Here is a 27,852-nt window from a genome sequence, read left to right on the forward strand (position 1 = left end):
TATTATTGGTTTTCAAGTATGACTGAACATTTAATATGTTCCATTGGAGATGTTTTATATATTATTTGAATATTGTTTTTGGTTAGGACCTGTATATCAGATTCTTAGAAAACTCAGAGAGGAGAAATGTGCTCCATAGGGTTTTCAATGGCTGATTTTTCGGAAGTAGTTGGCCAGGCCTCAGAAGATCCACAGCGCCTCTGGGTGGACTCGAACTGCCAACTTCTGGTTAGCACCTGAGCATGTTAACCATTTGTACCACCCAGGGACTTCAGTAGCACAGTTAAGGTGATACCTTCCTATACTGAACTTCGATAATGTTTTCCATGCTCCGCAGAGTTTTTAGCAAGTTCATTCAGGCTGCCATGTGTTAGGGGGTTTTGTGCTTTATTTTTAGAGTATAAATTTTATTGAAGATCTTCTCTGTATCAAGTACTATGCTAACTAAGCAGGTACTGTGCCTTATCTCATTTAATCCTCACAACAACCGTGAGACAGGCAGTATTTGCATCCTGTGTTAATGAATACACTGAAGTACAGCGAAGTTAATTACCTGAGATCACAGAGCTCATCCTGGTGGAGCTAGGATTGGAATCCAAGCCTTTTTGACTGTGCAGTGAAGCTCTTAACCTTCTTTAATAAAAGAATAGTTTCATTTTTCTTCTTTGCTATCAGAATGTCCTTGATTGATGGTGACTGTTCTGTATACTTGCCTCTTGCATCTCTTATGATTCCACTTACTGGATCTTCTCTGTGTTGAGTTTAGGAAGTATTTTCTGCTATGAGTAATGGAAGAAGCTAGTGTGTGGCCATTGTGCTCTCTGTAATGTCTGCCCAGAGGCCCCTTACCATGCCTTCTTCTTAGATGTCAGCCGTGTTCCGTATAGACCTCATTGTCAGTTAGTAGAATTCTAGAGGAAGGGAGGCTTATTATACTTGCCCATGGAACTGTTAGTATGGCATAATGTGTGAAGCCTAGTAGTTTTCAGAGGAAGTGTTTTGTGTAAATTGCAAGTGGCCTAAATAATTTGACTATTCACAGTTACAGGCCCGCAGTCCCTTATCTACAGTGCCCAAACCCCAAAAGCTCTGATAATAGAAAGCTTTGAACTGACATGAAGCTATTTACTGTAGTCTTTATTTATCCCGCATAGCGTGAATAGCCTTGCTCCTAACTGTAGAAATATGAATGTGTTTGATGGCTAGTCTAGACCCTTTTTGGGGGTATTATATATTATACCTACATTGACAATATTCGCTTTCTAAAATACAAAAAATTCTTAATTCTGAAATACAACCGATTCCCAGTATTTTGGATTCTGTAAACAGCAGGCCTGTCTCCAACGATTCTAACTAATTTATGTATCTTGTCCACAACTCACTTGACCTGTGCATTTTTTTCGTTATGTCTCTTAATATCAGTTAAACATTGTTTGTGTGTGCGAATTGAGATAGTGAGAACTGAAATGTGATTATTCCTTACTTTTGAAGTCTGAAATATTATAGTATGTGTGTATATACCTATATTTCTATGTAAACAAATACACACACATACATATATAGAGAAAGCGTGCACATATGTATACATGTATGCCCATATGCGCATTGTTATCTATGCTGAAATATTGTAAAGGAAATGAGACAATATAAGTTTATGCTATAAAAAGTTTCTTTTACATCATTAATTACTGGGTATTTTCTCCTTTCCCTTATTAATCCCGAAAGTCATATGTTGCCTTGCCTATTTTAAGGTATTTCTGGGTTTGTACAGGCAGAACAGAAAGCACAACCCTTTCTGACAGTGATAATCTGCCAGAAACCTTGGTTAAAATCTCAAGTTATTCACTTACTATCTGTGTGAACCCTGGGAGGTAATTTCAGTTCACTGAGTCTCAATTTCCTTGGTTCTGAAGTGGAAAACATTCTACTTTCTGATTATTAATGGATGTTTGCAGCTGTTTCTTCTCATTTTGAGTCTTGCCACACCAGCAAATGAAGGTCCCAAAAGCTTGACTCCATCCACGTCATTGGGTCAACTCTACTTTGAAGAGGCAGCTCTTCCCAGTTGTGTTTTGAGTGCCTGCCAACCTAAGGGCCTCATCTCTTGGCACTATATCAGTGTTCCACTGCTATTCATAAGACTTTCACTGGCTAATTCTTTTCAGAAGTAGACTGCCGGGTCCTTCTTCCTAGTCTGTCTTAGTCTGGAAGCTCAGCTGAAACCTGTCCACCATGGGTGACCCTGCTGGAATCTGAATACCGGTGGCATAGCATCATAGCATCACAGCATCACAGCAACATGCAAGCCCCCACAGTACAACAAACTGACAGACACGTTTGATAGTGGGTTGAAGTAGAATGAAATCCTTGACATCAATATTTTCTCCTTTGATCATGATATTGCTTATTTGTCCAGTTTTTTTTTTTATGTTAGGGTGTAATCCATATTGAAGGACATAGTCTTTGATCTTCATCAGTAACCAGAACCGACTCAATGGCACCTAACAACAACTACAAAACAGATTGAATAAGTATTTGGTGAAAGGATACAACCCTGATGCACACCTTTCCTAATTTTAACCATGCAGTATCCCCTTGTTCTGTTCCAACCACTGCCTCTTGGTCTATGTACAGGTTCCGCGTGAGCACAATGAAGTGTGCTGGAATTCTTATTCTTTGCAACGTTATCCATAGTTTGTTATGATCCACACAAATGCCTTCGCGTAATCAGTAAAACATAGGTGAACATCTTTCTGGTATTCTCTGCTTTCAGCCATGAGCCATCTGACATCAGCAGTGATATCCCTGGTTCCATATCCTCTTCTGAATTCAGCTTGAATTTCTGGCAGTTCCCTGTCAATGTGTTGGTGTAACTTTTTAAATGATCTTCAGCAAAATTTTCTTTGTGTGAGATATGGGTGATATTATTTGATAATTTCCACATTCTCCTGCATCACCTTTCTTTGAAATATGTACAGATAGGAATCTCTTCCAGTCAGTTGGCCAGGTAGCTGTCTCTCAGATATCTTGGCACTTCCAGTGTTGCGTTCGCTTCTTGTCATATCTCAGTTGGTGTTCTGTCAGTTCCTGTAGACTTGTTTTTCACCAGTGCTTCTTTGCAGCTTGTGATTCTTCCGTCCCTACTTTTGGTTCTTGATTGTATGCTACTTCCTGAAATGGTGGAACATCCACCAATTTTTTTTGGTGCGGTGACTCTGTGTATTCCTTCCATCTTCATTTGGTGCTTCCTGCATCGTTCAATATTTTGCCCATGGAATCTTTCAGTTTTGCAATTCGAGGGTTGAGTTTTCTCTTCAGTTCTTTCAGCTCAATAAATTCCAAGTGTGTTCTTCCCTTTTGGTTTTCTTACCCTAGGCTTTTGCAATTTCATTATTGTACTCTACTTCGTCTTCTCGAGTTTATCTTTGAAATCTTCTCTTCCACCTCTTTTACTTCATCTTTTCTTCTGTTTACTTTAACTACTTTCAAGAGCAAGTTTCAGAATCTCTTCTGACATCCATTTTGTTCTTTTCTTTCTTTCTTGTCTTTTCATTGACCTTTCACTTTCTTCATAATGATGTCCTTGATGTCATCTCACAACTCATCTGTTCTTCAGTTATTAATATTCAGTGTGTAGAATCTGTTCTTGAGATGATCTCCAAATTCAGGCGGAATATACTAAAGGTCATATTCTGGCACTTGTGGGCTTACTTTAATTTTCTTCATCTTCAGCTTGAACTTGCATATGAGCAATTGGTAATCTGTTCTTCAGTTAGTCCCTGGCCTTGTTCTGACTGATGATATTGAGCTTCTCCATTGTCTTTTTCCATGGATGTAGTTGATTTGATTTTTGTGTGTTCCATCTGGTGAAGTCCCTAAGTATAGTTGCCATTTATGTTGTTGAAAAAGGTATTCGCAGTAAAGTATTGGTTTTGCAAAATTCTATTGTGTGATCTCAGATGTCATTTCTGTCATCAAGGCTATAATTTCCAGCTACTGATCCTTCTTCTTTGTTTCTGACTTTTACATTCCAATCACCAATAATTATCAGTACATCTTGATTGCATGCTTGTTCAATTCAGACTGCAGACGTTGTTAAAAATCTTAAATTTCTTCATTTTTGTTATTAGTGGTTGGTGCGTAGATTTGAATAATAGCTGTTTTAACTGGTCTTCCTTGTAGGCATATGTATATTATCCTGTCACTTCAGAGTAGATCTTGAAATGTTCTTTTTGACAATGACTGTGATGTCATTTCTCTTCAATTTGCCATTCCTGGCACAGTAGACCATATAATTGTCCAATTCAAAAATGGCCAATAGCAGTCCATTTGAGCTCACAAATGCCTCACAATATTGTATATACCATGTGCTTCCAGAAGAATGAACAAATATGCCTTGAGGAAGTACAGCCAAAATGCTTCTTAGAAGCGAGGATGGTGAGACTTCTTTGTCTTAAGTACTTTGGACATGTTATCAGGAGGGACCAGTAACTGTAGAAGAACATCATGCTTGGAAAAGTGGAGGGTCAGTGAAAAAGGGGAGAACCTCAGCGAGGTGAATTGACACAGTGGCTGCAACAGTGGGCTCAAACATAGCAACAATTGTGATGATGGCTCTGGAATGGGTACCAGAACAAAATGTTCTCTTGTGCACATAGGGTTTCCGTGAGTTGGAACTGTCTTGATGGCACCTAACAATAATAACAATAGCTCGATGCCTAGGGTATCAGTCTTCAAGCTTTCGTTTTTGTTTTGTACAACTTCCAATTTTCCTTGATCCGTACTTCGTACATTCCTCTTTCCAATTACTAATGGATGTTTTCAAGTGTTTCTTCTCATTTTTTATCATGCTGCATCTGTGAATGAGTGTCCTGAAAGCTTTACTCTATCCTTGTCATTAAGGTCGACTCTACTTTGAGGAGACAGCTCTTCTCCAGTTGTATCTTCAGTGCCTTGCAACCTGATTGGCTCATCTTTCAACACCTTATCAGACAGTGTTCCGCTGCTATTCATGAAGTTTTCGCTGGCTGATTTTTTCAGAAGTAGATTGCCAGGTTTTCTTTCCTAATCTCCTTGGTCTGGAAGCTCAGCTGAAATCTGTCCACCACGGGTGACCCTGCTGGTATTTGAAATATTGGTGGCATAGCATGCAAGCCACCACAGTATGACAAACTGTAAATGGTTATATTAGCAGATTGAGTCATTTCCAGTTGTTTTGCTGTAGCCATTTTGTACTGTTTTTGCTTAAATTAATGATAAAATAGTTGATTATCTGCTTTACTGAATACAGTACAGGTAGTCTTCATCTCTATTACCAGATGAGACTTCTTAGAAAATGTGATTTTTCTGGTTAATGAATCATTGTAATTGCAGAATTAGGATGTAGAATTTTTAAAAAATTGAAGATTTCTCATGTGTGAACCAGAAATACAGATTTATCCAGTGAGGGACTTCTCTTTTCTTCTTTGGAAATGATAGTCTTTCTCATTCACATTCATTAATTTAATAATAATGGTGAGCTGAGCTTGTAGAATGTACGTAATTACAGGATCCTGTAAATATTGTATATACTAAAGACTGGCTTTACAATGCCCTTGATTATTTTTAAAACGGTTAAGTCTCCCAAAATTTGAATTTACTGTCAATTGCTTTCTCATTTATTTTTGTCATATATTTTGAAAGTTATGTTGTTTTCTGTTATTGTTTTCTCAGTAGTGATTGTTTATTGTCCTTACAAATAAATGTAAATGAAACCTTCTTCTTCAACATTTATCCATTGCTTAATTTGGTTTTTAATTTGGTCAGTTCCTCTTATGAATGATCAGTAGAGGATATTCGTAATGGAATTTTGTTCTGTGGTCTGACACCAGCCGGCTCAACCTTTATTTAAGCTCTTAAAATTCATGTGGTAGCAGCTGTCATGTTCAAAGGAATGGACTTAGTTGAAAAGTACAGGTAGCCTTATCTGTCTGTCCTGTGTACTCGTATGAGGTTCAGAGAGCTGGGTCAGTCAACTTGCTTTATCCTCTTAGAAGCTAACTTCTTTCCCTGAAAGTCACCTTTATTTTTCAACCTGTTTCTTTTATTTTAATGGCTAACATTTCATATTTAGTTTTTCTTTCTGAACTGAGAAGAAAACTGGCAAAGAAGTGTAAAAATTATGGTCTTCTGTATTTTCCTTTTCTGTTATGTTGTTTATTATTTCAGTTACTGTTTTTGTTGCTTTTTTTCTTTTTAACTTTGTTAGCAATGTCTTCGTGTTAGCCTTTGTACTTAGAATGTTAAGGTTTTCATTTTGTAAATATTAGGCTTGAGCACCCAGATATTTTCTCAGTACATTGAGTACTGTATCAAACAAGGTAAATAGTGCCAGTAGTAGTAGTAGCTGTTGCTTTCATTTTTTTCCTTTTTTCTTTCATTCATTCATTAAATAAGTATTTATTTAGTCTCTCATTTCCAAGCTCTGTTATCAGCCCTGAAGAGTCAACCATAAACAAGCCCCGTCCGTGCCCCCAGAAAGCTTACATAGGGAGAACAATATAGTCAGTAAGTAAATAATAAATAATTTTAGGTTTTTATTTGGGAGGGGAAGGAAATGTAGGAGGTGGTATGAAAACCCTCTGGAGAACAGTTCTGCTTTGACACACATGGGGCCACTGAGTCTCAGCTTGAAATGTGGTGGGAAAGGGAGGCAGAAGCTAGATCCTGCTGAATGTTGTAAGATGTGGGAAGGAGTTTAGACATTATTCTAAGGGCAGTGGAAAGCCATTGTAGTTTTCTAAGCAAGGGAGTGACACTGTCTGATTTATATGTATTAAATAGGAGTTCCTCTGGATCTTACGTAGAAAAGAAAAAGTGGCAAGACCAGTAAGGAAGTGATTGCTGTAGTCCAGGTAAGAGATGGTAGTACCATCTTCTGTGTCAGCAGTGGTGGAAAGAAGATGAGGGATTTGAGAGATGCCCTGGATGAAGAATTCGGTTTTGACGTGTTAGTTGGCATGCCTGTTAGGCAATTGGATATGTGAATCTGAAACTCATATAGTCTGGACCTCAGATATGAATTGAGGAGTTCTCAGCCTTTACATTTGAGATTAAATCTATGGGGTTAGATGAGATGCCTAAGAAAAGATGGAGAAAAGAAGAGGACTCTTGACTGAATTCATAGAATTTAGGGCTTAGAGACTGAGCAAAAAGGAGGAGACAGCAAAAGGGACTGAAAAGAAATCCAGTGAAGTAGAAAAAAATTTAGGATTTGTGGTGTTCAGAAGTGGAGAGAACAGAATATTTTAAAGAAAGAATGACTTACTGTGTTAATCTAGGCTGGGAGATCAGGGAAGGTGACAGAGAACACTGTTCATGGAATTTCACAGCTTGGAGATTACTGGTGATAATGAAAAGAGCATATTCAGGGGAGTGGTGGAACTAGAAGTTAGAGAATGAGGTGACAGTGAGGAGAAGTTTGTGAAGAAGAAGAAAGAGATTTGGTAGTATCTGGAGGGGGTCTAAGGGTATGAAAGATTTCCTGTGTAATGACCTGTTTTCTGCGTGATCCATGAGGCTGGCTGCCAGAGAGGTGGGAGGTGGGACTGAAAGAGGTTTGAAGAAAGAGTGGATGTAAAATCAGAATCTTGGTATGTTGGACAGACCACTTTCTAGGAGGAATTTATAGTATCGTTGGGCAGTATTGAGTGCCTATTTGAGGGTTATAATAATAAATGTAAAGGGAAGATAGTCAGCCTTATTGTAGTGCTCTTTGTTATTGTTGTGTTGTTAGGTACCGTTGAGTCAATTCCGAGTCATGGCGACCCTATGCATAGCAGAAGTGTTCTTTAGCAATGTTCATTTGCTCAGAGGCAGGTAGAAGGAATGCAAATAAAGGTGGAGAGAGAGGGAGCAGGACAGAAGACGGTATTTGTAAGGGTGTAGAATTGGATTGCTTCTAGCCCATAATGGTGTCTAAGGTGTCCCATTCCTTGGGTGGTCCAGTCCCTTGCCAGAACCTGTGGTTGAAAAGTAGACCTTGAATTGGATTTTGGCAAAACTCACCCCTTGGAGCAGTGAACAACCTTTATAACTGTATGCAATGACCCTGGACCTTGAGATCAGTATATGATTGTAATGAATAAACATCAGATGTTTCACAGGAGTAGGATTTTGCCTGGAAGATGGGAGAACTGTGGCCAGGAAATAGCAGTGGGGAGCAAGAAAGACCCTGTTTCAACTCCTCATTCTGAGGCATAGAGGGTCTTTGAGAAAAAAGAAAAAAACTCAGTAGAAGTTTGCAGAGGAATTGATGTCCCAAGGGGAACCAATTTCCATTAAGACAAGATGAAGAGATTGATCTGGGGAGACTGACGATATAGAAGAGTCTGCCCATCATAGAATAGGAGTTGTGGGGCGTAACAGAGGAGTGTTCAGGAGCCATATTGGGGAAGGTAATGGGAGTTACAGTCCTTCATCTTCATCTCACTCTCTAGCTTCTACTGGAGTTACAGCTAAAATGAAAATAGGATGTGGTGAGATAAATCCTTGCAGGAAATAGCTCCACTGGCTTGAATACTCATTTTCTGGTAACGGCAGCCCCGGGGAGAGCTAGTCCTTTGAGTTACACAAAGTTGTGGGCAGGTATCATGGGGGAAGGGCTTCCTGTCCCGAACTTCCCAATAGGCATGACACTAGCAGCTCAGAACAGAATCTCCTTAAGTCCCATGGAATGAGTTTTTAAGTGCCTTGGTGGTGACACAAACTCTGTGTAACTAGGACTGGTCACAGATCATAGCAAACTATCTGCCGTGACAGTTCTTCATTAAATCGACTGCATTTTCCCCAAAGCATACTTTAATATATATTCCAGATAAATGCTATTTTTATTTACAAAGGAACAAAATTACCTTGTGGTGGTACCCACTGAAAAGCTTAAAAAATTGTTTCATTATCCATTTTCTACATGCCACTCAAACTACTAATGCTACTATTTTCCACTCTAAAAAAGTTAAATATATTTAAATCTTGTATCAGTGTGAAGGCCACCTTTTATGTATACCAAAATTTAGCAACCCATATTTGCGGGCTTTCTAAGGTGTTCTTTTCCATAGAAGTCCAAAGTGATAATAAAGATAGTGATTTGTGTTCAGGCTCTCTTTTGATCAATTATAAGTACCTACACACTTAATTAAACAGAATGTATCTTGTAGCTTCAATTATCAAATGTTATTTAATATCTCTAAAATGACATTTAAAAAAGTCAGTTACGTAGGTGGCCATGTTTTGTTATGCTAGAAAATGGCCATGAGCTATTTTGTAGCATATCATAGTTGCTTTTATAATGGAGATAGCTTAAAAAGTGAAGAGTTTACATTTTAAGAATCCTTGTTCCCTGTAATGTAAACTATTAAAAATCTGTCACCCATAAAAAAAAAAAAAATATAGATGCCCTTAAATCTTTTATGGGAAGCTATTTATATTTTCAGTCTGCACCATTTCTTGCACTAAAGAATTCTATAGTCTGTTACTTTTTCTGTTTGAAATAAAAATGATTTCTGCTAAAGCAACTCTTCTTAAACATCAAATGTGGTGTCTTTTAGGTTTTCAGCCTGTCGTAATTCTTTGTGATTTTATAGGTGGGAAAAGACTTTTAAAAACTCTGTCTTCATCTTGTAGCCACGACTTCCTAAACTTAAAATGCTCCTTCCCCTGTATTTTCTTGTTATATTTTTGAGGACTTCTCTAGCTCTATTCTGATCTTCCTTGAGCTTTAGCAACGAGAATTGCCAAATGTGGAGTCTGCACTGAGAATCACAGACTAATTTAAGTTCAGTGCTGGGTGTGATCTTAGAAGTCTTCCACATACCTGCTTCCCGGCCTTTTTGCTGTCTTCACAGGACTTACCTTGTGCCGTCAGTGACATGTCATTTGCACGCAGTGATTCTTAATGGAGCAGCATTTGCAGTGAGGGATACGAGTGAGAAGTGAGGGGCTTTTCCAGCAGGTTTTAGAATTTCTGTGATGGATTATGTAGTTTTAAAAGGATCCCTGGGAGATTCTAAATGGGTCCTGTACTGGTCTTGTCAAAGATCCTTATTATTTTTTTAAATTTTATCATGGTAAAATACATACAGTGAAAAGGTTTCCATTTTAACTGTACAATTCAGTGACGTTAATGACATTAATTGTGTTGTACTATCATCATCACAATCCTTTTCCAAAAATTTTTCATCACCCCAAACAGAAATTCAGTATCCTTTCGGTTATAACTCCTACTCCTGCCTGCCCCCAGCCCCTGGTAACCGGTCCTAAACAGTTTTCTTTTTGCATTTGCCTCTTCTAGATAAAAACCCACTGCTAGATAGTTCATATAAATGGGATCATACAGTATTTGGCCTTTTGTGTCCAACTTATTTCACTTATGTTTTCAAGATTCATTCATATTATAGCGTGTATCAGAACTTCATTTCTCATTATGGTTGAATAATATTCCATTGTATATTTATACCACATCTTACGTATTCATTTATCTGTTGAAGGACGCTTGGGTTGTTTCCACCCATTGGCTGTTGTGGATAATGCTGCAGTAAACATTGGTATATATGTACGTGTTAAAAAAAAAAAAAAAGTTTTTTTTTTTTTTTAAGTCCCTGCTTTCAAGTCTCATGAGTAGATGCCTAGGAGTGAATTGTTGGGTCATATGGTAAATCTGTATTTGACTTTTTGAGAAACTTCCAGATTCTTTTCCATGGTGGCTGTACCATTTTACATTCCCACCAACAATGGATGAGGGTATTGATTTCTCCACATCCTCACCAATACTTGTTATTTTTCATTTTTCTGATAATATCCATTCTGATTGGGGTGAGGAGTCCTTGGGTGTGCAAATGATTAGTACACTCACCTGCTAACTGAAAGTTTGGGCTTTTGAGTCTACCCACAGGTATCTTGGAAAAAAGACCTGGTGATTTGTCTCTGAAAAAGCAGCCATTGAAAACCCTGTGGAGTACAGTTCTACTTTGACACACAGTGCATTGCCATGAGTTGGAATCCACTCAACAGCCACTAGAAGGGACTAGAGTAGGAAGAAGTGATAACTCACTGTGGTTTTCATTTGCATTTCCCTAATGACTAATGATGTTAAGCATGTTTTCATATGTTTATCGGCCATTTGTATATCTTCTTTGGAAAAATGTCTATTCAAGTCCTTTGCCCCTTTTGTAGTTGGGTTGTGTGCCTTTTTTTGTGTGTGTGTTGTAGAAATTCTTTATATATTCTAGATATTAAACCCTTACCTATATGGTTCCCAAATATTTCCTCCTATTCTGTAGGTTGCCTTTTCACTTTCTTGGTAAAATCCCTGTTTTTTTTTTTTTAATTGTGCAAAGTTTGTAGCTCAAGTTAATTTCTCATACAAATATTTATGCACATATTGTTATATGACATTAGTTGCAATCCCTACAATGTAACAGCACATTTCCCAATTCTACCCCAGATTTCTTGTGTCCATTCAACCAGTTCCTATCCCTTCCTGCCTTCTCATCCTGCCTCTGGACAGGAAATGCCCATTTGGTCTCATGTATCTGCTTTACCTAAGACACACACTCTTCACAAGTATTATTTTTTGTTTTATAGTCCAGCCTAATCTCTCTCTGAAGAGTGGACTTCAGGAATGGTTTTAGTTTGATGTTAACAGAGTTTCTGGGGCCATGGCTTCGAGGGTTCCTCCATTCTCTGTCAGACCATTAAGTCTGGTCTTTTTCGTGAATTTGAGTCCTGCTCCACACTTTTCTCTTGCTCTGCTAGAGACTATCTGTTGTGTTCCCTGTCAGAGCGGTCATTGGTGGTAGCCGAGCCCCATCTAGTTCTTCTGCTCCCAAGCTGATGGAGTCTCTGGTTTATGTGGCCCTTCTGTCCCTTGGGCTAATATTTTCCTTGTGTCTTTGGTGTTTTTCATTCTCCTTCACTCCAGGTGGGTTAGGACCAATTGATGCATCTTAGGTGGCCACTCACAAGCTTTTAAGCTCCAGAAGCCACTCACCGAAATGGAATGCAGAACATTTTCTTAATAAACTTTGTTTTGTCAGTTGACCTAGATGTCCCCTGAATTGGTAAAATCCTTTGATGCAATTTTTTTTTTCTAATTTGATAAAGCCTAATTTATGTATTTTTTTCTTTTATTGCTTGTTTTTGATATCATATCTAAGAAGCCATTGTAAAGCAAGGTCTTGAAGCCTTCTATGTTTTGTTCTAAGAGTTTATGGTTTTAATTACTGTATGTAGGTCACTGATCCATTTTGAGTTAATTTAGATATATGGTGTGAGGTGTGGATCAGGGTAAAACTCTGTTCTTTTGCATGGGGAGATTTAGTTGTTCTAGTGCCATTTATTGAAAACTTATTTTTTTTCCACCGAAGAGACCTGGCATCCTTGTCAAAAATCAGTGGCCTATAGATGTTTGGGTTTATTTCTGGACTTTGTATTCTATTCCACCAGTCTACATGCCAGTGTTCATACCAGTATCACGCTGTTTTGATTACTGTAGCTTTATAGTTTGTTTTGAAATTGGGATGTATGACTCCTCCCATTTTGTTCCTTAAGATTGCTTTGGCCATTTGGGGCCCCTTGAAATTCCATTTGAATTTGAGGATTGGCTTTTGTGTTTCTGCCAAAAAAGGCTGTCAGAATTTTGATAGGGATTATGTTAAATATGTAGACTGCTTTGCATAGAGTTGACATCTTTGCAGAAAGTGATTAAAGGTACAGATCTTGAGATCTGAAGATTATCCTTGATTACTTGGGTGGGCCCAGTCTTAACACATGAGTGCTTAAAAGTAGAGACAGAAGAGTGGGTCAGAGAGGTGTGGTGTGAGAACTCAATGCGCTTTAGTTGGCTCTGAAGTTGGAAGAAGGAGACAATAAGCCAAGGAATGTAGGTGGCTTCTGGAAGCTGGAAAAGTCAAAGAAATGAATTCTCAGAGCCTCCAGGATGGAATGCAGCCCTGCTAACAGCTTAATTTAAGTCAGTGAGACCTGTGTCAGACTTAAACCTACAGAACTGTGTGATCATAAGTTTGTGTTGTTTTAAGCTGCTGAGTTGGTGGTAATTACTTATAGCAGCAGCTGAACAGTAATGCACAGGGCAGGGGAAATCATAGGATGCTTAGGATGAGTTATCATAGGTTTGGAAAATAACAACACCAAATCCTGGAGGATAAGTAGAAGTTAACCAGGTGGGAAGGGGAAGATTATTAGGCGTGAGGGATGGAGGAAGAAGGGCATTTCAGGTTAAAGAAGTAATAATTAAAGCCTTGGATGTGACAGAGATAGTGACCCCTTTGAGGATTTGTGATGGGTCTATTTTTGTAGGTAAATAAAGCATGAGGCTTAGAGTAATGGGTGATTCTTGGGATGGTAACAAGAGTCTGGTCATGGAAAACTTCGTCTGCCAAGCTGCAGAGTTTAGGGATGATGAAAGTGATGCTTGGAGAGAGAAGGCAGCTTGCTCAAGCTTCTACAGCTAGTCAGTGTGGGCCTTATCTGCCTTGATCCAATACCTGTATTCTTTTGTTACAAAATTTACAAAGTAGCTGTACATTGTCTAAATGTTTTTCAGCGAAGTTTCCTACAAAGTGAATATTTTTAAAGCAGATTTTCTTTTCCCACTGATGACAAATAGAAAATTTGAGATATAGCCTTTTACAAGAAATGTCCAAGTCTCTGGATTCAGAATGTTTCACTGGTCACCGAAGTATGGTTTTGGTATTACTCCATGTCTTAGTCATCTAGTGCTGCTGTAACAGAAACACCTCAAGTGGATGGCTTTAACAAAGAGAAATTTATTTTCTCACTGTCTAGTAGGCTACAAGTCCAAATTCAGGGCGTCGGTTCCAGGGGAAGGCTTTCTCTCTCTCTCAGCTCTGGAGAAAGGTCCTTGTCCTCAATCTTCCCCTGGTTGAGAAGCTTCTCAGGCACAGGGACCCCGTGTCCAAAGGACCTGCCCTGCTTCTGGTGCTGCTTTCTTGGTGGTATGAGGTCCCCAGCTCTCTGATTGCTTCCCTTTCCTTTAATCTCTTGAGAGAAAAAAGGTGGTGCAGGCCGCACCCCAGGGAAACTCCCTTTACCTTGGATCAGGGAGGTGACCAGAGTGAGGGTGGTATTACAATCCCACCCTAATCCTTTCAACATAAAATTACAATCAGGAAATGGAGGACAAATTTATTTTCTGTCTCTATGGATTTGCCTATTCTGTACATTTCATGTAAACGGAATCATAATACGTGGCCTTTTGTATCTGGCTTCTTTCACTTAGCATGATGTTCTCAGGGTTCACCCATGTTGCAGCATGTATCGGAACCTCATTCTTTTTATGGCTGCACAATATTCCAAGTATTTCTGTACCATGTTTTCTTTTACTGTTTATCAGTTGGTGAACATTAGGCTTGATATCCACTTTTTCGCTGTTACGAATAAGCCTGCTGTGAATATTTGTGTGCAAGAGTTTGTAGGGAAATTTGTTTTCAATTCTTTTGGGTTTAAATAGCTAAGAGTGGAGTTTCTGGTAGTCGTTTTTTAATTGAGTTGTGTTCTTGTTTTGGAATTCTAAATGTTGAATTAGGAAGTATGTGTATCTCTTAAATCAGGTAATCCAAGAGAGTTCTGTGTTCGGAAGAGCTAATTTTGATGTAGATTTAATGAAGGGTTTATAAAAAGCTTGATTGTCTTCCAAGCATAATGTTATTTAATGAGCTTAAAGAACTAACTCGTATTAATTTGAATTGCTTACAAATACATAAATATAGGCCCTTCAAATTATTATTTTATCTTAAATATTTCTTCTAATTTAATTCTTCCTAGAATCCATTTTGTCAGTCATTTTATAAATATTTATAGATACTGCCTCTTGAGTATCAGGCATCACATTAGAGTTTTGGAATAAAATATACAGGGGCATAACCAAGCCTACAATTATGATTTATAATATGTAATCATAATTATTTCATAATATTGATGGCTGTGGTGAGGTTAATATTTATGTCTTCTCTCCTTTCCCTCTTCTCACAATTCACATTACCAGTTGCTGTCAAGTTGAATCCGAATCATGGCGACCTCATATGTGTGAGGGTAGAACTGTACTCCTTAGGGTTTTCAGTGGCTGATGTTTCAGAAGTAGATTGCCAGGCCTTTCTTTCCAGGTACCTCTAGGTGGACTCAAACCTCCAACCTTTAGATTGGCAGCCTAGCACTGTAACTGTTTGTACCACCCAGGCACCACCCACAATTCACAGTACTCCTCCATAAAGGATCGTTCAAGAGACGCATACAAATAAATCTCCCAGTTACCTTACCAAAAAAACCAAACCCATTGCCGTCAACTTCGACTCTTAGTGACCCTATAGAACAGAGTAGGACTGCCCCATAGTGTTTCCAAGGAGTGGCTAGTGGATTTGAACTGCCACCCTTGTGGTTAGCAGTTGAGCTCTTAACCATGGCTCCACCAGGGCTCCCGCGTACCTTTGTGGCTGTCTGTGAATTTTTTATTTATGTGCACGATGTGGAATGTCACACTGGAAGTAATGGAGACGTGCCTGTCGTGTTGTTACTTTCAGCATTGCTGACAGACAGAGTGCCCTGGAGGCTGAGCTGAGAACAGTGCAGGCCTCGCGTAGGGACCTGGACAACTTCCTCAAGTGGATACAAGAAGCAGAAACCACAGTTAACGTGCTTGCGGATGCCTCTCAGCGGGAGAATGGTCTTCAGGACAATACCATGGCCAGAGAGCTCACACAGCAGATGCAGGTACGTGCCTGGGAAGCTACAACCAGTATTTTTATTTGCGTTGTGTGCTTTTGATCCATCTACCTGCAAGTTTACTATGGTTAAAAGATAAGATTGTCACCTCATTCTGTTATGAAGTCTTTGCTCCCCTGTAAATAATTTGTTACTTGAAACAAGACCTAAAAATTCTTTCATATAACCTTCGAGGAAAAAAACACCCAGTTTTATGGTAGTAGTAATTGTTTATTTAGACGCATTGGCTCATAGATACTCTCTTTCTGTCATTTCAGCCCTATTACAATTATCCTTATTGAATTCTCAATTACAAGGGCATTTCCTATCATGAGAAGCTGTTTCTTTTCCCATTTATTATAAATACTTAATACAAAGGCCACAGAGGCAGTATGGCTGAGTTTACAACTAAGAATATCAGACTTGAAGGTATTACTTTTATGTCTTTACCTTGATAGCTGTGATTATATATTCAGTCTGAGGTTTGAATATTTCTTCTCCATGACCTAAGGTAGTACAAAACCTTTCCTTTCACAAAAACTTGAGGAATCTTATGAGGCACGTGTGAACTTTTTTTCTCCCCTGGTGTCACTGCTTCAGAGCCCTTGAACCTTCCATTTTCACTGCATAGAATGCCTACTCCCTTCTCACTTCTAACTTAGTTCAAAACTGATCTCAGTGGTGAAGTCTCCTGGCCTACCCCAGTTTTACCTCTGGTGACTTCTTTATGCCATCTGTTCACACAGTCATGAGATGGTGGTTATTTCTGATATGCTTGTGGACGTAGGCTTCATCGTCATCTCCTGTCCCGGTGGATCACATGGTTCTTCAAGGGCAGAGGTTATATTATTACATATTGTTGCCTACGCATTGCTGTGTGTGCAAATCCTAAATAAATACCTTGACTGCTAACTTTAGACCCTAACATCACCTAACGTCATGTTATGAAATTCATTATGATGACCCCTTTTGAGTCCCTTCTTAGGAACTCTTCCACTGAAATATCAAAAGACCTTTTTGTAAAATGTTAACCATATGTAGATATGGACAAAATAGGCTTTCTTTGAACTATTGTTGTTCTTACAGATTTTTGCTGAGTTGGAAATTTTTACTAAAAAGTTACAAAATTAAAAAAAAAAAAAAGACAGAGAACCCTTTTGGGACTAGATTCATTTGTAACTTCTTCCCAAGCTTAAGCACTATTGTGGTGACTTTCTCTTGAGTTCTCAAATTAATTTGGTGGAAATCTGTGTTTACTTACATTGCCGTTAGCTATCTGAATAGCTCTTCTTTTTCTTTGCACAATACATTTCGGTAACAAGTGTGACCAAGTGTTGAAGTTAAATCTGATTTTTTGTCTCAACCTCTAGACCCTCATGCGGTCTTAACTTCTAAAACCGATAAAACATTTAGTGATTACCTGATTTTTAGGAGCTCTAACTGTGGGTAGGTACTAAAAAAAAAAAAAAAACCAAACCCAGTGCCGTTGAGTCGATTCCGACTCATAGTGACCCTATAAGACAGGGTAGAACTGCCCCATAGAGTTTCCAAGGAGCGCCTGGCGGATTCAAACTGCCAACTGTTTGGTTAGCAGCCGTAGCATTTAACCGCTATGCCACCAGAGAATATATTATTTCTTATGACTTGAAGAACTGGAAGGCTGACGTATAAATACTTACCTATACTTTGGTTTTGGTTTATACTTAGTTTATATAATGATACTAAATTCAATAGATATCTAGGCTATGCATTTGAATAGGAAACAGCTTATAGAAAATAAACAAAGGAGGCTGGAAATGAACCTTGGTAATGAGCAGTAGCAAAACATAGCCCTGTTTTAGAGTTTAATAATGTTTTTTGGCACATTTTATCTTGGAATATGTTTTCACCGTAGCCAAGACTCTTCTTAATATTTAATAAATTTTCGAACTCTGAAAGAAGTAAATGTGAATGGAAATGTTTAGACTCTTTCTAAATGAAAATAAACTGAGCCCAGGATTACTTGCCCATGGCAAAGAGCGTCAAGAAAGAAAAGTTGCTGACTAAAATACTGAAATTCAGTAAAGCATTTATAGTCATTTCTTCTCAAAAAGGATTTAGTGTTGCTAAAATAGTCTGTTTTGGTTCATAGGAAAACTAAAGAGAAAGTTTATTAAGAGCCTATTAAAATCTCTTTTGTTTAAAGATAAACACAGACATTGTTTGTGTTGAGGATTTTGCCCGTTATGTTAAATGGCATCATTTCCCATCCCCTTGCTCCTTTATTGAATGCTCTTTATTTTAAAACATCCTCTCCATTTTATTTTAAAAAACAATCTGTGGCTTTATTTTGGGCACACATAGGCAAATAATTGTAGGAGAACTAGGATCTCTAGCTGAGTATTTCTGAGACAAGGGGATTTTAATTTTCCCATGGGCTTTTTGTATTAACACAAGTACTCAGACATTTAAAACGGAAACTTTGGAAAGAGGTCTGTTGAAGGAAAATGAATGTACAAAAACATTTGAAATCATAAAAAAAGTTTCTGGTGGGGTGGTGGTGGTGATGGGCAGTTTCTGTGTGTACTCCAGATGACAGAATAAGGATCTCAGAGCATTTGAGCTCCTTGCATAAGAGACGTGTGTAGGACCCCTTACATGACTCGTTTCCTGGTTACACCGCTCCATGTCTTATGACTGCCTGATGCGGGCCCATGGGCGTATTTCATGAAGACGAAGAAGTTTCCTCTTTTTTCAACTTGAGGTGAATCTTGGGTAAATTTTGATAAAGGATAGTTTGGAAACACAGTAAGTTGAAGACTTATTTCTGGAAGAGTGCAATGACACATGCCATTTCTGTGAAGGAAGGCTGATTTTTTGGATTTATGCATTTATGGTTCATTGCCCTGCTGCAAGGCTGTTTGTTAGGTTTTAATCCTTGGTAGAGCCAGTGTCAAGAGAAAACTTGAACTTTGGGACACTTGCAGGAGAGAAGCTTCTGGAGAATTGAGCGGGCCTTATCATAAAAAAAAAAAAAAAAAAAAAATTTTTATCATAGAGTGTCTTATATACCATACTAAGTATTTTATCCTGGTGGCGATGGGGAGATGTCATTAAAGTGTATTAAGCGTGAGAGTGATGCACTGAGATTTCTACTTAGGAATCTAGCTGATGGCATTATGGAGAATGGATTTAATGTGGGCAAGATTGGCAGCAGGAGATCTGTCAGGATATTGTTGTGGCCATCCAGGCCAGAGGTGATAATGGCTAGAACTGAGGCAAGGTGGCAGAACCAGACCTGGTAATGTGATAGTATAGGAAGCCCAAGGGAGGGGGAAGGGGAAAAGACAAGGGAGATTGCCAGGTGGCATTAGGGCCTGAGACTGGGGATACGGGAGAAGAAAATGTCTGGGCAGGTGTGTACGTTAGTGGGGATTATGATGGGATGGTAAATTCCATTTTGACTATGTCAAAATGAGACATTTGAGTAACATCTGGGAGGAGATTTCTGATGCATTAGTTTCCTCAGGCTGCATAGCAATGTGCACAAACTGGCTGGCTGACAAGAACAGAAATTTATTTTCTCACAGTTCTGGAGGTTAAACGTCTGAATTCAGGGTGTCAGCAGGGCCATGTTCTCTCTGAAGGCTTTAGGAGAAGATCTTTCCTATATCTCCAAGCCTTTGGTAGCCCCAGGCATTCCTTTACTTGTTGACTTCAGCACTCCAACCTCTGCCTCAGTCTTCACATGACGTTCTCCCTGTGTGTCTTGCTGGCTGTGTGTCTCTTCTTTTCTTATAAGGACACCAGGCATATCAGGCTAAGACCTACCCTACTTGAGTAGGACCTCATGTTAATTTTACTAATTATAGCTGCAAAGACCGTATTTTCAAATAAGGTCTCATTCACATGTACCTGGTGTTAGGGCTTCAACAGATCTTTTTGGGGGACGCAGTTTAAACCAAAGCACCTGGCATGCAGGTGTCACTCTGGCTTTGTATTCAGACGTTAAAATTTGGCCAAAGATGTAGAGTTTAATTTTTTTTTTTTGCTTTTGAATGAAAACCTATTATTGACTTCCCAACCAGTTTATTAATTCAAGCACTTTTTCTTAATTTTCTTGCCTGCATTCTAGGATATTATCATTACTTTAATTTTAAACTTTAACTTGTAGATTTTAGCAGTACTAGTTAATTGAGATGCTGTGGTTCTTTCATGAGTAAAACTGTGTTGCCTGGCTGTCTTTCTGGGGTGGTAATATAATAAGTAACTATTTTTACTTCTAATAATTTGTGTTTGGGAGTATTGTATTTTCATCTGCAATGTTCCCTTTTAGCTGAATTTTCAACATCTTGTTCCATAAGTATAAATTTTAATTATTTAGATTGCCTTAGATCTTCCCCCTATCCAGAACTGTATTTGGGGGGATGAATACCTGTTTCATGGAAGCTTCACCAACTTCTGGCTCAGGGACAGGAATTATCACTTCATGTTTTTTTAAAATAACAGTTTATGCTAGTATAATTCACATACCATACAATTCACTCAATTAAAGTGTACAATAAGTGGTAGCTTTGGTGAAGGGTTAAGATAGTATAGAATATTGGGGAAGCCAGCACAACTTGACCAACTTGGTCATGGAAGCTCCATTGACATATCCAGACTCCCTGAGGAACTGAATCACTGGGCTGAGGGCTGGGGATCATGGTCTTGGGGGACATGTAGCTCAACTGGCATAACCTAATTTATACAGAAAATGTTCTACATTCTACTTTGATGAGTAGCGTCTGCGTTCTTAAAAGCTGGTGAGCGGCCATCTAGGATATTCCACTGGTCTCACCCCATTTAGAGCAATGGAGAATAAAGAAAACTGAAGATGCAAGGGAAGGATTAGTCCACAGGACTAATGGACCACAACTACCACAGCCTGCACCAGACTGAGTCCAGCACAAACTACTTGATCCCCAGCTACCATCCCTGACTGCTTTGATAGGAATAACAATAGAGGGCCCTGGACAGAGCTGGAGAAAAGTGTAGAACAAAATTCTAACTCACAAAAAAGGACCACGCTTACTGATCTGACAGAGACTGGAGAAACCTCGAGAGTATGCCCCCCAGACTTCCTTCTAACTCAGTAATGAAGTCATTCCGGAGGTTCATCCTTCAGCCGAAGATTAGACAGGCCCATTAAAAAAAATGAGACTAAAGGGGCACACCGGCCCAGGGGCAGGGACAGGAAAGCTGGTAATAGGGAACCCAAGGTTGAGAAGGGGAGAGTGTTGACATGGGTTTGGTAACCAGTGCCACAAAACAAGATGTGTAGTAATTGTTTAACGAGAAACTAAACCTTCATCTAAAGTAAATAAGAAAAAATAATTGATGAGTAAGAAAAAAAAAGTATACAATTGAATGTTTTTCAGTATATTCACAGACCTGTGCAACCACCACAATCAATTTTAGAACCTTTTCATCACCCCACAAAGAAACCCGAGACCCTTTAACCATCGTTCTGCATCCCACAAGCTCCCCATCCCTCCCTGCCTAAGCGATCACTAATCTACTTTTCGTCCCTGTATATTTGCCTAATAATATAATAATTTTAATTACAGCATTAATTGAGTACCTCATCTGATCCTGGCTTTACGTAATTATTTTGACATTGCTAACCTAGCCAGAGGGAGGCAGTAGAGATTCTCAATATAGACCTGCTGGGGAAAAATAAGCAAACAGAATCCCACAGAGCTTGGCTTGATACACACAACTCTGTAAGACCCACTATAGGAATTTCTGTCAGCAAAATGAAGGACTGAGAAGGCAGTGGAATAAAAGAAAGGAAACAAATATTTTAAAATGCCTCTTAGGTGCATAGTTAAGTATTATGGGCCCTTAAATGTCATAGGGAACATGTCATATGCACAACTCCTTGAATAAGACTGTGTTTCCCAGTAATTTAAAGAATCATGATGATGACACAGAAAGGTGAACCTCCTGCATTATGCAGGTTATTATTTTGAGCAGGACACTGATAATGAGAAACACCTGGCTTTTATTCCTGGCTGTACTCTTTGTCCCAGTCATTGATTCTCTCTGGGTTATTTTGCTCATCTTTAAAATGGGGATTGAATCCCCTAACAGTACTTCACCCCAGCCAATATTTGCTCTGGCATTCGAGCTGCAGTGTAAAATGTGTCTGAAGTATGCACACATACATATAAAAACCAAAAATACCAGATTTTTACAGGATATAATCTTGGTCTTATATTTCTTACACATAAAATTAAAGCAGCTTTATAGCAAATAAAATGAGATCACGAAGATGCTGTCGAAAGGGAAGTTTGGTCATTTGGAATGCTTGGTAGTAAATTATAGATGTTTTGAGTTTTTTTTGGTTAGTTTTTAAACTTTGCCTTTTAATTAGAGGAGTCCTAACCTATTTGATTTCTAATGGCTTTTTCCTGGGTAGGCATATACGCACCCATTGGACAGCCCTGCTTTTAGGGATTCTTAGGTACAGCCACATACCCCTGTAGATATTGTTTGTTTTGTTGTTTGTTGTTTTGCACGATCTTGCCCGAGACCTGTTGCAAGGTGATGATTACACTTTGTGTATGGGCTGATATCGTAAGAGACAGGCACCCACTGCTCTTCTCAGGATTTGTAACCAGGGCAGATTAACCAGTAAACAGGGTATGCACCGGCTGACTTGTATTTAGTTCCTAATCTGTAGTGCACAATTTCATATGGGTATCAGCACATCTTTGATGTGGTATAAAACAGGTGAAATTGTGCACTACAGATGAGTAAGTAAGCACACGACAGGCTGTGTGTACCTTGCTTATTGGGTAATCAATCCGTCCCTGTTACAACAGGGTCTGTTATTCCCTCATCCCACAGAGTGCTGCCAGAGCTGCGTATAGTCTGGGAGTGAACGCATCTCTCTTGGAGTGAGAGAGTGACTGCCGGCTACAAGGCATGCACACTGGCGCTATGTTGAATCTCTCTTCCCCGGGGATGTCTGCTTTGTGTCTGCGACTTTAATGTTTCACTTAATATCTTTTTTGGCTACTGAGCACACTCCTCTACAGCAGCAGGCAGCGTCTGGCTGCTCAACAACTTGCTTCATTTTCTGTCCAGCACGGGCAGAGCAAGTACTGGCTGTGAGCATCTGTCGGGGCTTTCCTGTGTGGCGTTGATGTTCGTGGTTTAAATTGAGAAGTTGAAGGAATACCAGCCTCTTTTCCCCCAGAACCTAAACCCTTGTATCTTTCTAATGCATTCCTGGAAGCGAGCATGCTCAGAGAACTGGCAAATCGTGGTCTAGTGACCTGGAGGAAATGATCATTGCTCTTCATTTATAATGCAAATTCTGAGGTGTCTCCAGAAGTGTGGTGAACTTAAAATGATGGCTGTGGTGAGAACCTCTCTGCAGAAAGTTGTGGTTTTGCTACGTCGTTTGCAAAGGATGGCAGTTTCTTCTCCTCGGTATCAGAAGCTCTGTAAGGTAATTGAGTGATTGAAAATAAGGATCTCAGATGTCTGATAGTTCTACTCTGTTTTAGGCTCGGAAAACTAATCTTACAGGATTCTTATCAAGGAAAGAGTCCTTAGTAACTGTAAAAACTGTTAAAGTGAACTGCTTGATTAAATTTTGTTTAGAAATTTGAAGTGCTGCTTTAGTGCATATTTTATGTTGCAATTGACAAAGCCTTGTCTTTTGAGATGTGTTACTGAAATGTTTGGAGAAAATATGTCAAAACTACATTCATTAAGACCTGTTACCTCTGGGGTGTTTGCTGTGCCTTAGTGTTGAATGGTACATTGATTTTATGTAAATTTCAGTAAATCTAAAAAGAGGCATTTAAAATAATCTTTCAGCAGGTAACTTAAAAACTGTCTATCTTTTTATAGATAATTGTTCAATTAAAAAAATTAAAGCACATTTTGAAAACTATCAGACTTCATCTCATTATCAAAAAATTCCCCGTGTTCCTGAAGCTCCATATATTATAGTTAAACATGAAGAACTTAATTTCATTTGAACAGGTGGATGGAGTAGACTTTCAGGAGGCAACTTGTTTGACAGCTGCAAAATTCAGATACTATGTCATCCTAAACATAAACCGCTCACTGAGCTGCCCCATCTTTGTAAAAGTTACCTATTAACGTTTTGTTCGTCGTTTTGCTTTATTTGCATTGTGATCAGCTGTCTCATTACTTTTGTCAAAAATTGGAGTGATTTGATATAAAAGGAAGAAAGGAAGGAATTATAACAGGAATGTTAAAGTAACGTATACAGCTCCACAGTACCTATCATATTCTCCCTTTGTGTCATGGCCTCAGTACCATTTCCTTCATACTCTTAAAAATGTATTCTGGTGCCCTATTAGCTGCCCCAACTCATTTGTAATTGGAACAGCTGCCTCCTGGACAACATTATTTTTCTGATGATGTAAAATAGGGCATAGCCAAGCAACTAGACTGTGTTCATATAGCAGGGGTTTCAGAAAACAAAATAAACTTTAGCATTTTTATTTGGTAATACATTTGGCCAATTAAATGTAGTTGTCTGGAACCCTTTTAAAAAAAAAGTTTTAGAAGACATTATGGTAGTGAGGCATGTTTTTCAGGAATATTTAGAAGTATTTTCATTTGCTTGTATAAGAAGTTAATCAACACTTCATATTAACAATTTAATAATTCAGTTGCAAAAATTCATAAATTTTAATGTGTTGTGTTTTGGTCCATTTTAAAGAATACATTTGTTTTGGTAAAACTTTTTTTTTTTAAATGAAAAGTAGGTTTTTTTTAATATTGAAGAAAGCTCGTTTACTAATACATGATTATTATTATTATTTTTAACTACAAATACGAATATATAAGGCATCTTTTTATTAGCTGGGCCATTCTTCTGATCCATTTGTATGCATACTTCCACAAAACCAGATATTTATCTCACGTCATGCCACCAAGATGTTTTGTCCAAGGTATGAACCAATGGAAGTCAAATAGTGGAGAAGGTTAGTTTTATAGTAATAGCCCAAATAAACAAAAGTTAAGTTACTGATGTCATTGGGTAAGTTAATTCCCACCAAAAACTACCCTTTGAAGCAGGCATTCTGAGATTTATAGTTTCCTAATAAACCATCAAAGCGAATGTTTAAATGTTTATAATAAATGTCACTTATTCCTTTTAAAAAATTGAAATTTATTTGTAGTTGAAATGTTATCTTCTACATACTGTTTTCACATATATAAAATTGACAACTGCCCAGATAATAAAATGAGAAATATACAATTCCAATACTTTCCAGCAGGTGTCAATATAAGTCAGTGATATATGAGATTTTAGCTAAAGAACTAGGAAATCAGATTAGGAAGTGGCACAAATATTTTGAAATATATGAGCTAGCGAAAGATTAATTTGCATGGCCATATTTTGAAAACTGATCTTAGCTCTTAATGTATTTAAATTCATATATCAATAAAAATTTAGTTGCATAATTAAATGTTAATAGTAACCACAGCAAGTGCTGTCTGACACTGTACTGTGTGTGAATAATTCTTTTTGATTGTAACATTTATTATAGGTATCCATATCAACAGAAAATACTTAATTGTATTTTAATTATCAGTAGCCTGTGTTTAGGACTTAAAAATTTAAATAGGTTTGGTATTTACTTGCTTTAAGATGCTGTAAATTCTCTTTCCCCAAAATTGTAAAATGCTATCATGACTTTCTCTCCCCCATACCTCCTACATTCTCTAAATTTAGTTTCTTAGGAAGAAAATGCTGTATGTTTCAGTATCACACCATAAAAATATAGAAGCAGTCTATTGTAAATAAATTTTCAGACCAAAATGAATGAAAAAAAAAATGTTGCATAGTCTGAGGGAAAACTTGACTATTTAAAATTCATATTGGGACTTTGAAATCCAGTGTCTGTTGATATTTTTATCACCTCTTTACCTCCTCTTCAGGATCTCGTTTTATATATTATGTGGAAATTTGATCTTTTATCAGGCTTTCTCTCAGTGGCACCTCAGGTTTCTTTGCCTATTTTCATAATTCTCTTGTGTGTCAGAAAACAGTTTATATATTACACAATTGGAAGTTTATATAGAATATTCTCCTTTTGTGGTTTATTTTTTCCTGTATGTTTTGGTGTGTGTCGGGGAGGGAGGGGGAAGATGTGAAAACAGACATTTACAGAATTCAGAGCTCTCAGAGTTAAAATAGCTTTCCTTCTCTCAGCCTCTTTACCTATTCATTTGTCTTTCTTGTTTTTAAAAATATTTCTTCCTGGTTATACATCCCATAAAATTTAGGCAGGAAACTGAAACGTAAGTGTTGCTTGCTTGGAGATATAATTAGCAGCATTGAAATTGCCCTGATGACCTAACATCACCCTGTGCTGGATGCTGATTTTTCCAGATTTGGCTTTTTATTTGGTTTTTATTGCTTAGTTACTTTAAAATATTAATGGCTGTAAGAAGTAATTTTTTTTTTCTAATAAATCCAAAAAATTCTAACAGAGCACAGGAAAAGCAAAGCTGAATGTCAATGATTAAAAAAAAAAATCGAGTTTAATTTGTTTCTAGTATTTTGTGATTATTTGGGGATATTTTATCACTGCAATGGTCGATTAAGATTTGGTTGAGTTTATGCTGAGTCAGAAAGGGAGTTTTTGTGTCCTTTTTTTTCTGCATGCCGATTTTCATTCAAAAAAATAACTGAGAACATGGTAGAAATCGTTTTTTTGTAAAGTAGATTGGTATATGAGTCATAGAAAAATGAGGAAAATAGAAAAATAATCAGGGTTACAAGTTGAGTTCTTCATGACTTAAACATTTTTAAAATTTTGATTTATGTAATATAACTTCTGTTTGCTTAGATGGTTTTTATCATCTTCAAACTTCTTTGATCATGTAGTCCGATCAGTAAAAACATACATAGTTAAATAACCCAATACCCAGTGCCGTCGAGTCATTTATTTATTTATTTTGTACGCCGTGGTAAAATCATATATTAAGTATTAAAAAAAAAAAAAAAGTAGAGCGTAATTTTGTACTTCCTTTTTACTGGTCTCTTCTTGCACCCAGTTGACTGTCTTTTTCACTCCATGTAGTCTGGACACACCATTTTGGTAACCATTGATTTAAATATGCAGTGAAACCCTGCCTGTTCCTAGCCCAGCCTTGTGAAGTAGTCAGGCTTTCAGGACGGTGCTAACTAACCTCAGAAGTCATCCCTGGGAAATCACTTCTGTGGTGTCAGAGAAGCTGCCCTCTACGGACTTAAAAAATAGAGAGAGACCAGAAGATTCCACCCAGCAAGTCTGGATCTCTCTCTCTGTCTCTCTTTGTGTGTTTTCTTGTGTGCACAACGTACAACTATGTGGGTGGTTGCTTGTAGTGCCATGGGTAACAGCATATGACCACAAAGGGCATATCAGTCTCAGAACATATTTTCAGATTCATCAATGGAGTAAGTTTATACACAGTTTTTCACCTCTAAGTGTGGTGTCCGTCTATGGAGACCTAGATGAGGTTGAATATGTGCTTTTTAAGACATGGGACGGAATGGTGTATTTTCAAGTCATTTACCTCTCCATATAGTTAAAATTTATATTTCTTGTTCCCAAAACTTCCCCACTTTTTTTTTTTTAAGGTAGAAAACTCTATCCTTGAATAATTAAATCCTCAAGTGTTCTGGGAAGATGGACCTTTACTTTGTCCTGATCTGCTCCTGAGATGTATATATTTATGGCCAGTTCTCAGAATCTATTGATAACCAAATCATGCCTATAATGTGAATCATAGAAAAGATCAGCATGGCCCTCTAGCCTAGAAGTAGACTCACACCTGATCATTTGAAGTATTGTCTCCTCTTGGTTTTATGAGAAACTCTTGGTTTGGTTAGTTCAGAAAATGTGGCAAGGATGAGCTTTAATGGAGAAAAATGCCAGATGCAGAAGATTTGACCCATTTACTCTGATGTCCTTAGTCATGTCAAGTCAGAGGTGTGTGAACACCAGGGCAGATTGTTTCCCTTGTTGTTGTTGTGTGTCGTTGTGTCACTTCTGACTCATAGAGACCCAG

General features: G+C 38.1%; 1 protein-coding gene across 10 annotated transcripts in view; it reads left to right on the top strand.

Annotated features, from left to right (window-relative positions):
• UTRN (utrophin) overlaps nt 1–27,852 on the top strand; it is a 610,574-nt gene that overhangs the window by 302,136 nt on the left and 280,586 nt on the right. For all 10 annotated transcript variants that reach the window (XM_049902936.1, XM_049902887.1, XM_049902897.1 and 7 more), the window contains one exon: nt 15,594–15,783. In XM_049902936.1, coding sequence (XP_049758893.1) covers nt 15,594–15,783 — 190 coding nt within the window. The remainder of the gene's footprint in view (nt 1–15,593; nt 15,784–27,852) is intronic.

This window comes from Elephas maximus, chromosome 1, assembly GCF_024166365.1.
Source record: "Elephas maximus indicus isolate mEleMax1 chromosome 1, mEleMax1 primary haplotype, whole genome shotgun sequence".
NCBI classification, from domain to species: Eukaryota; Metazoa; Chordata; class Mammalia; order Proboscidea; family Elephantidae; genus Elephas; species Elephas maximus.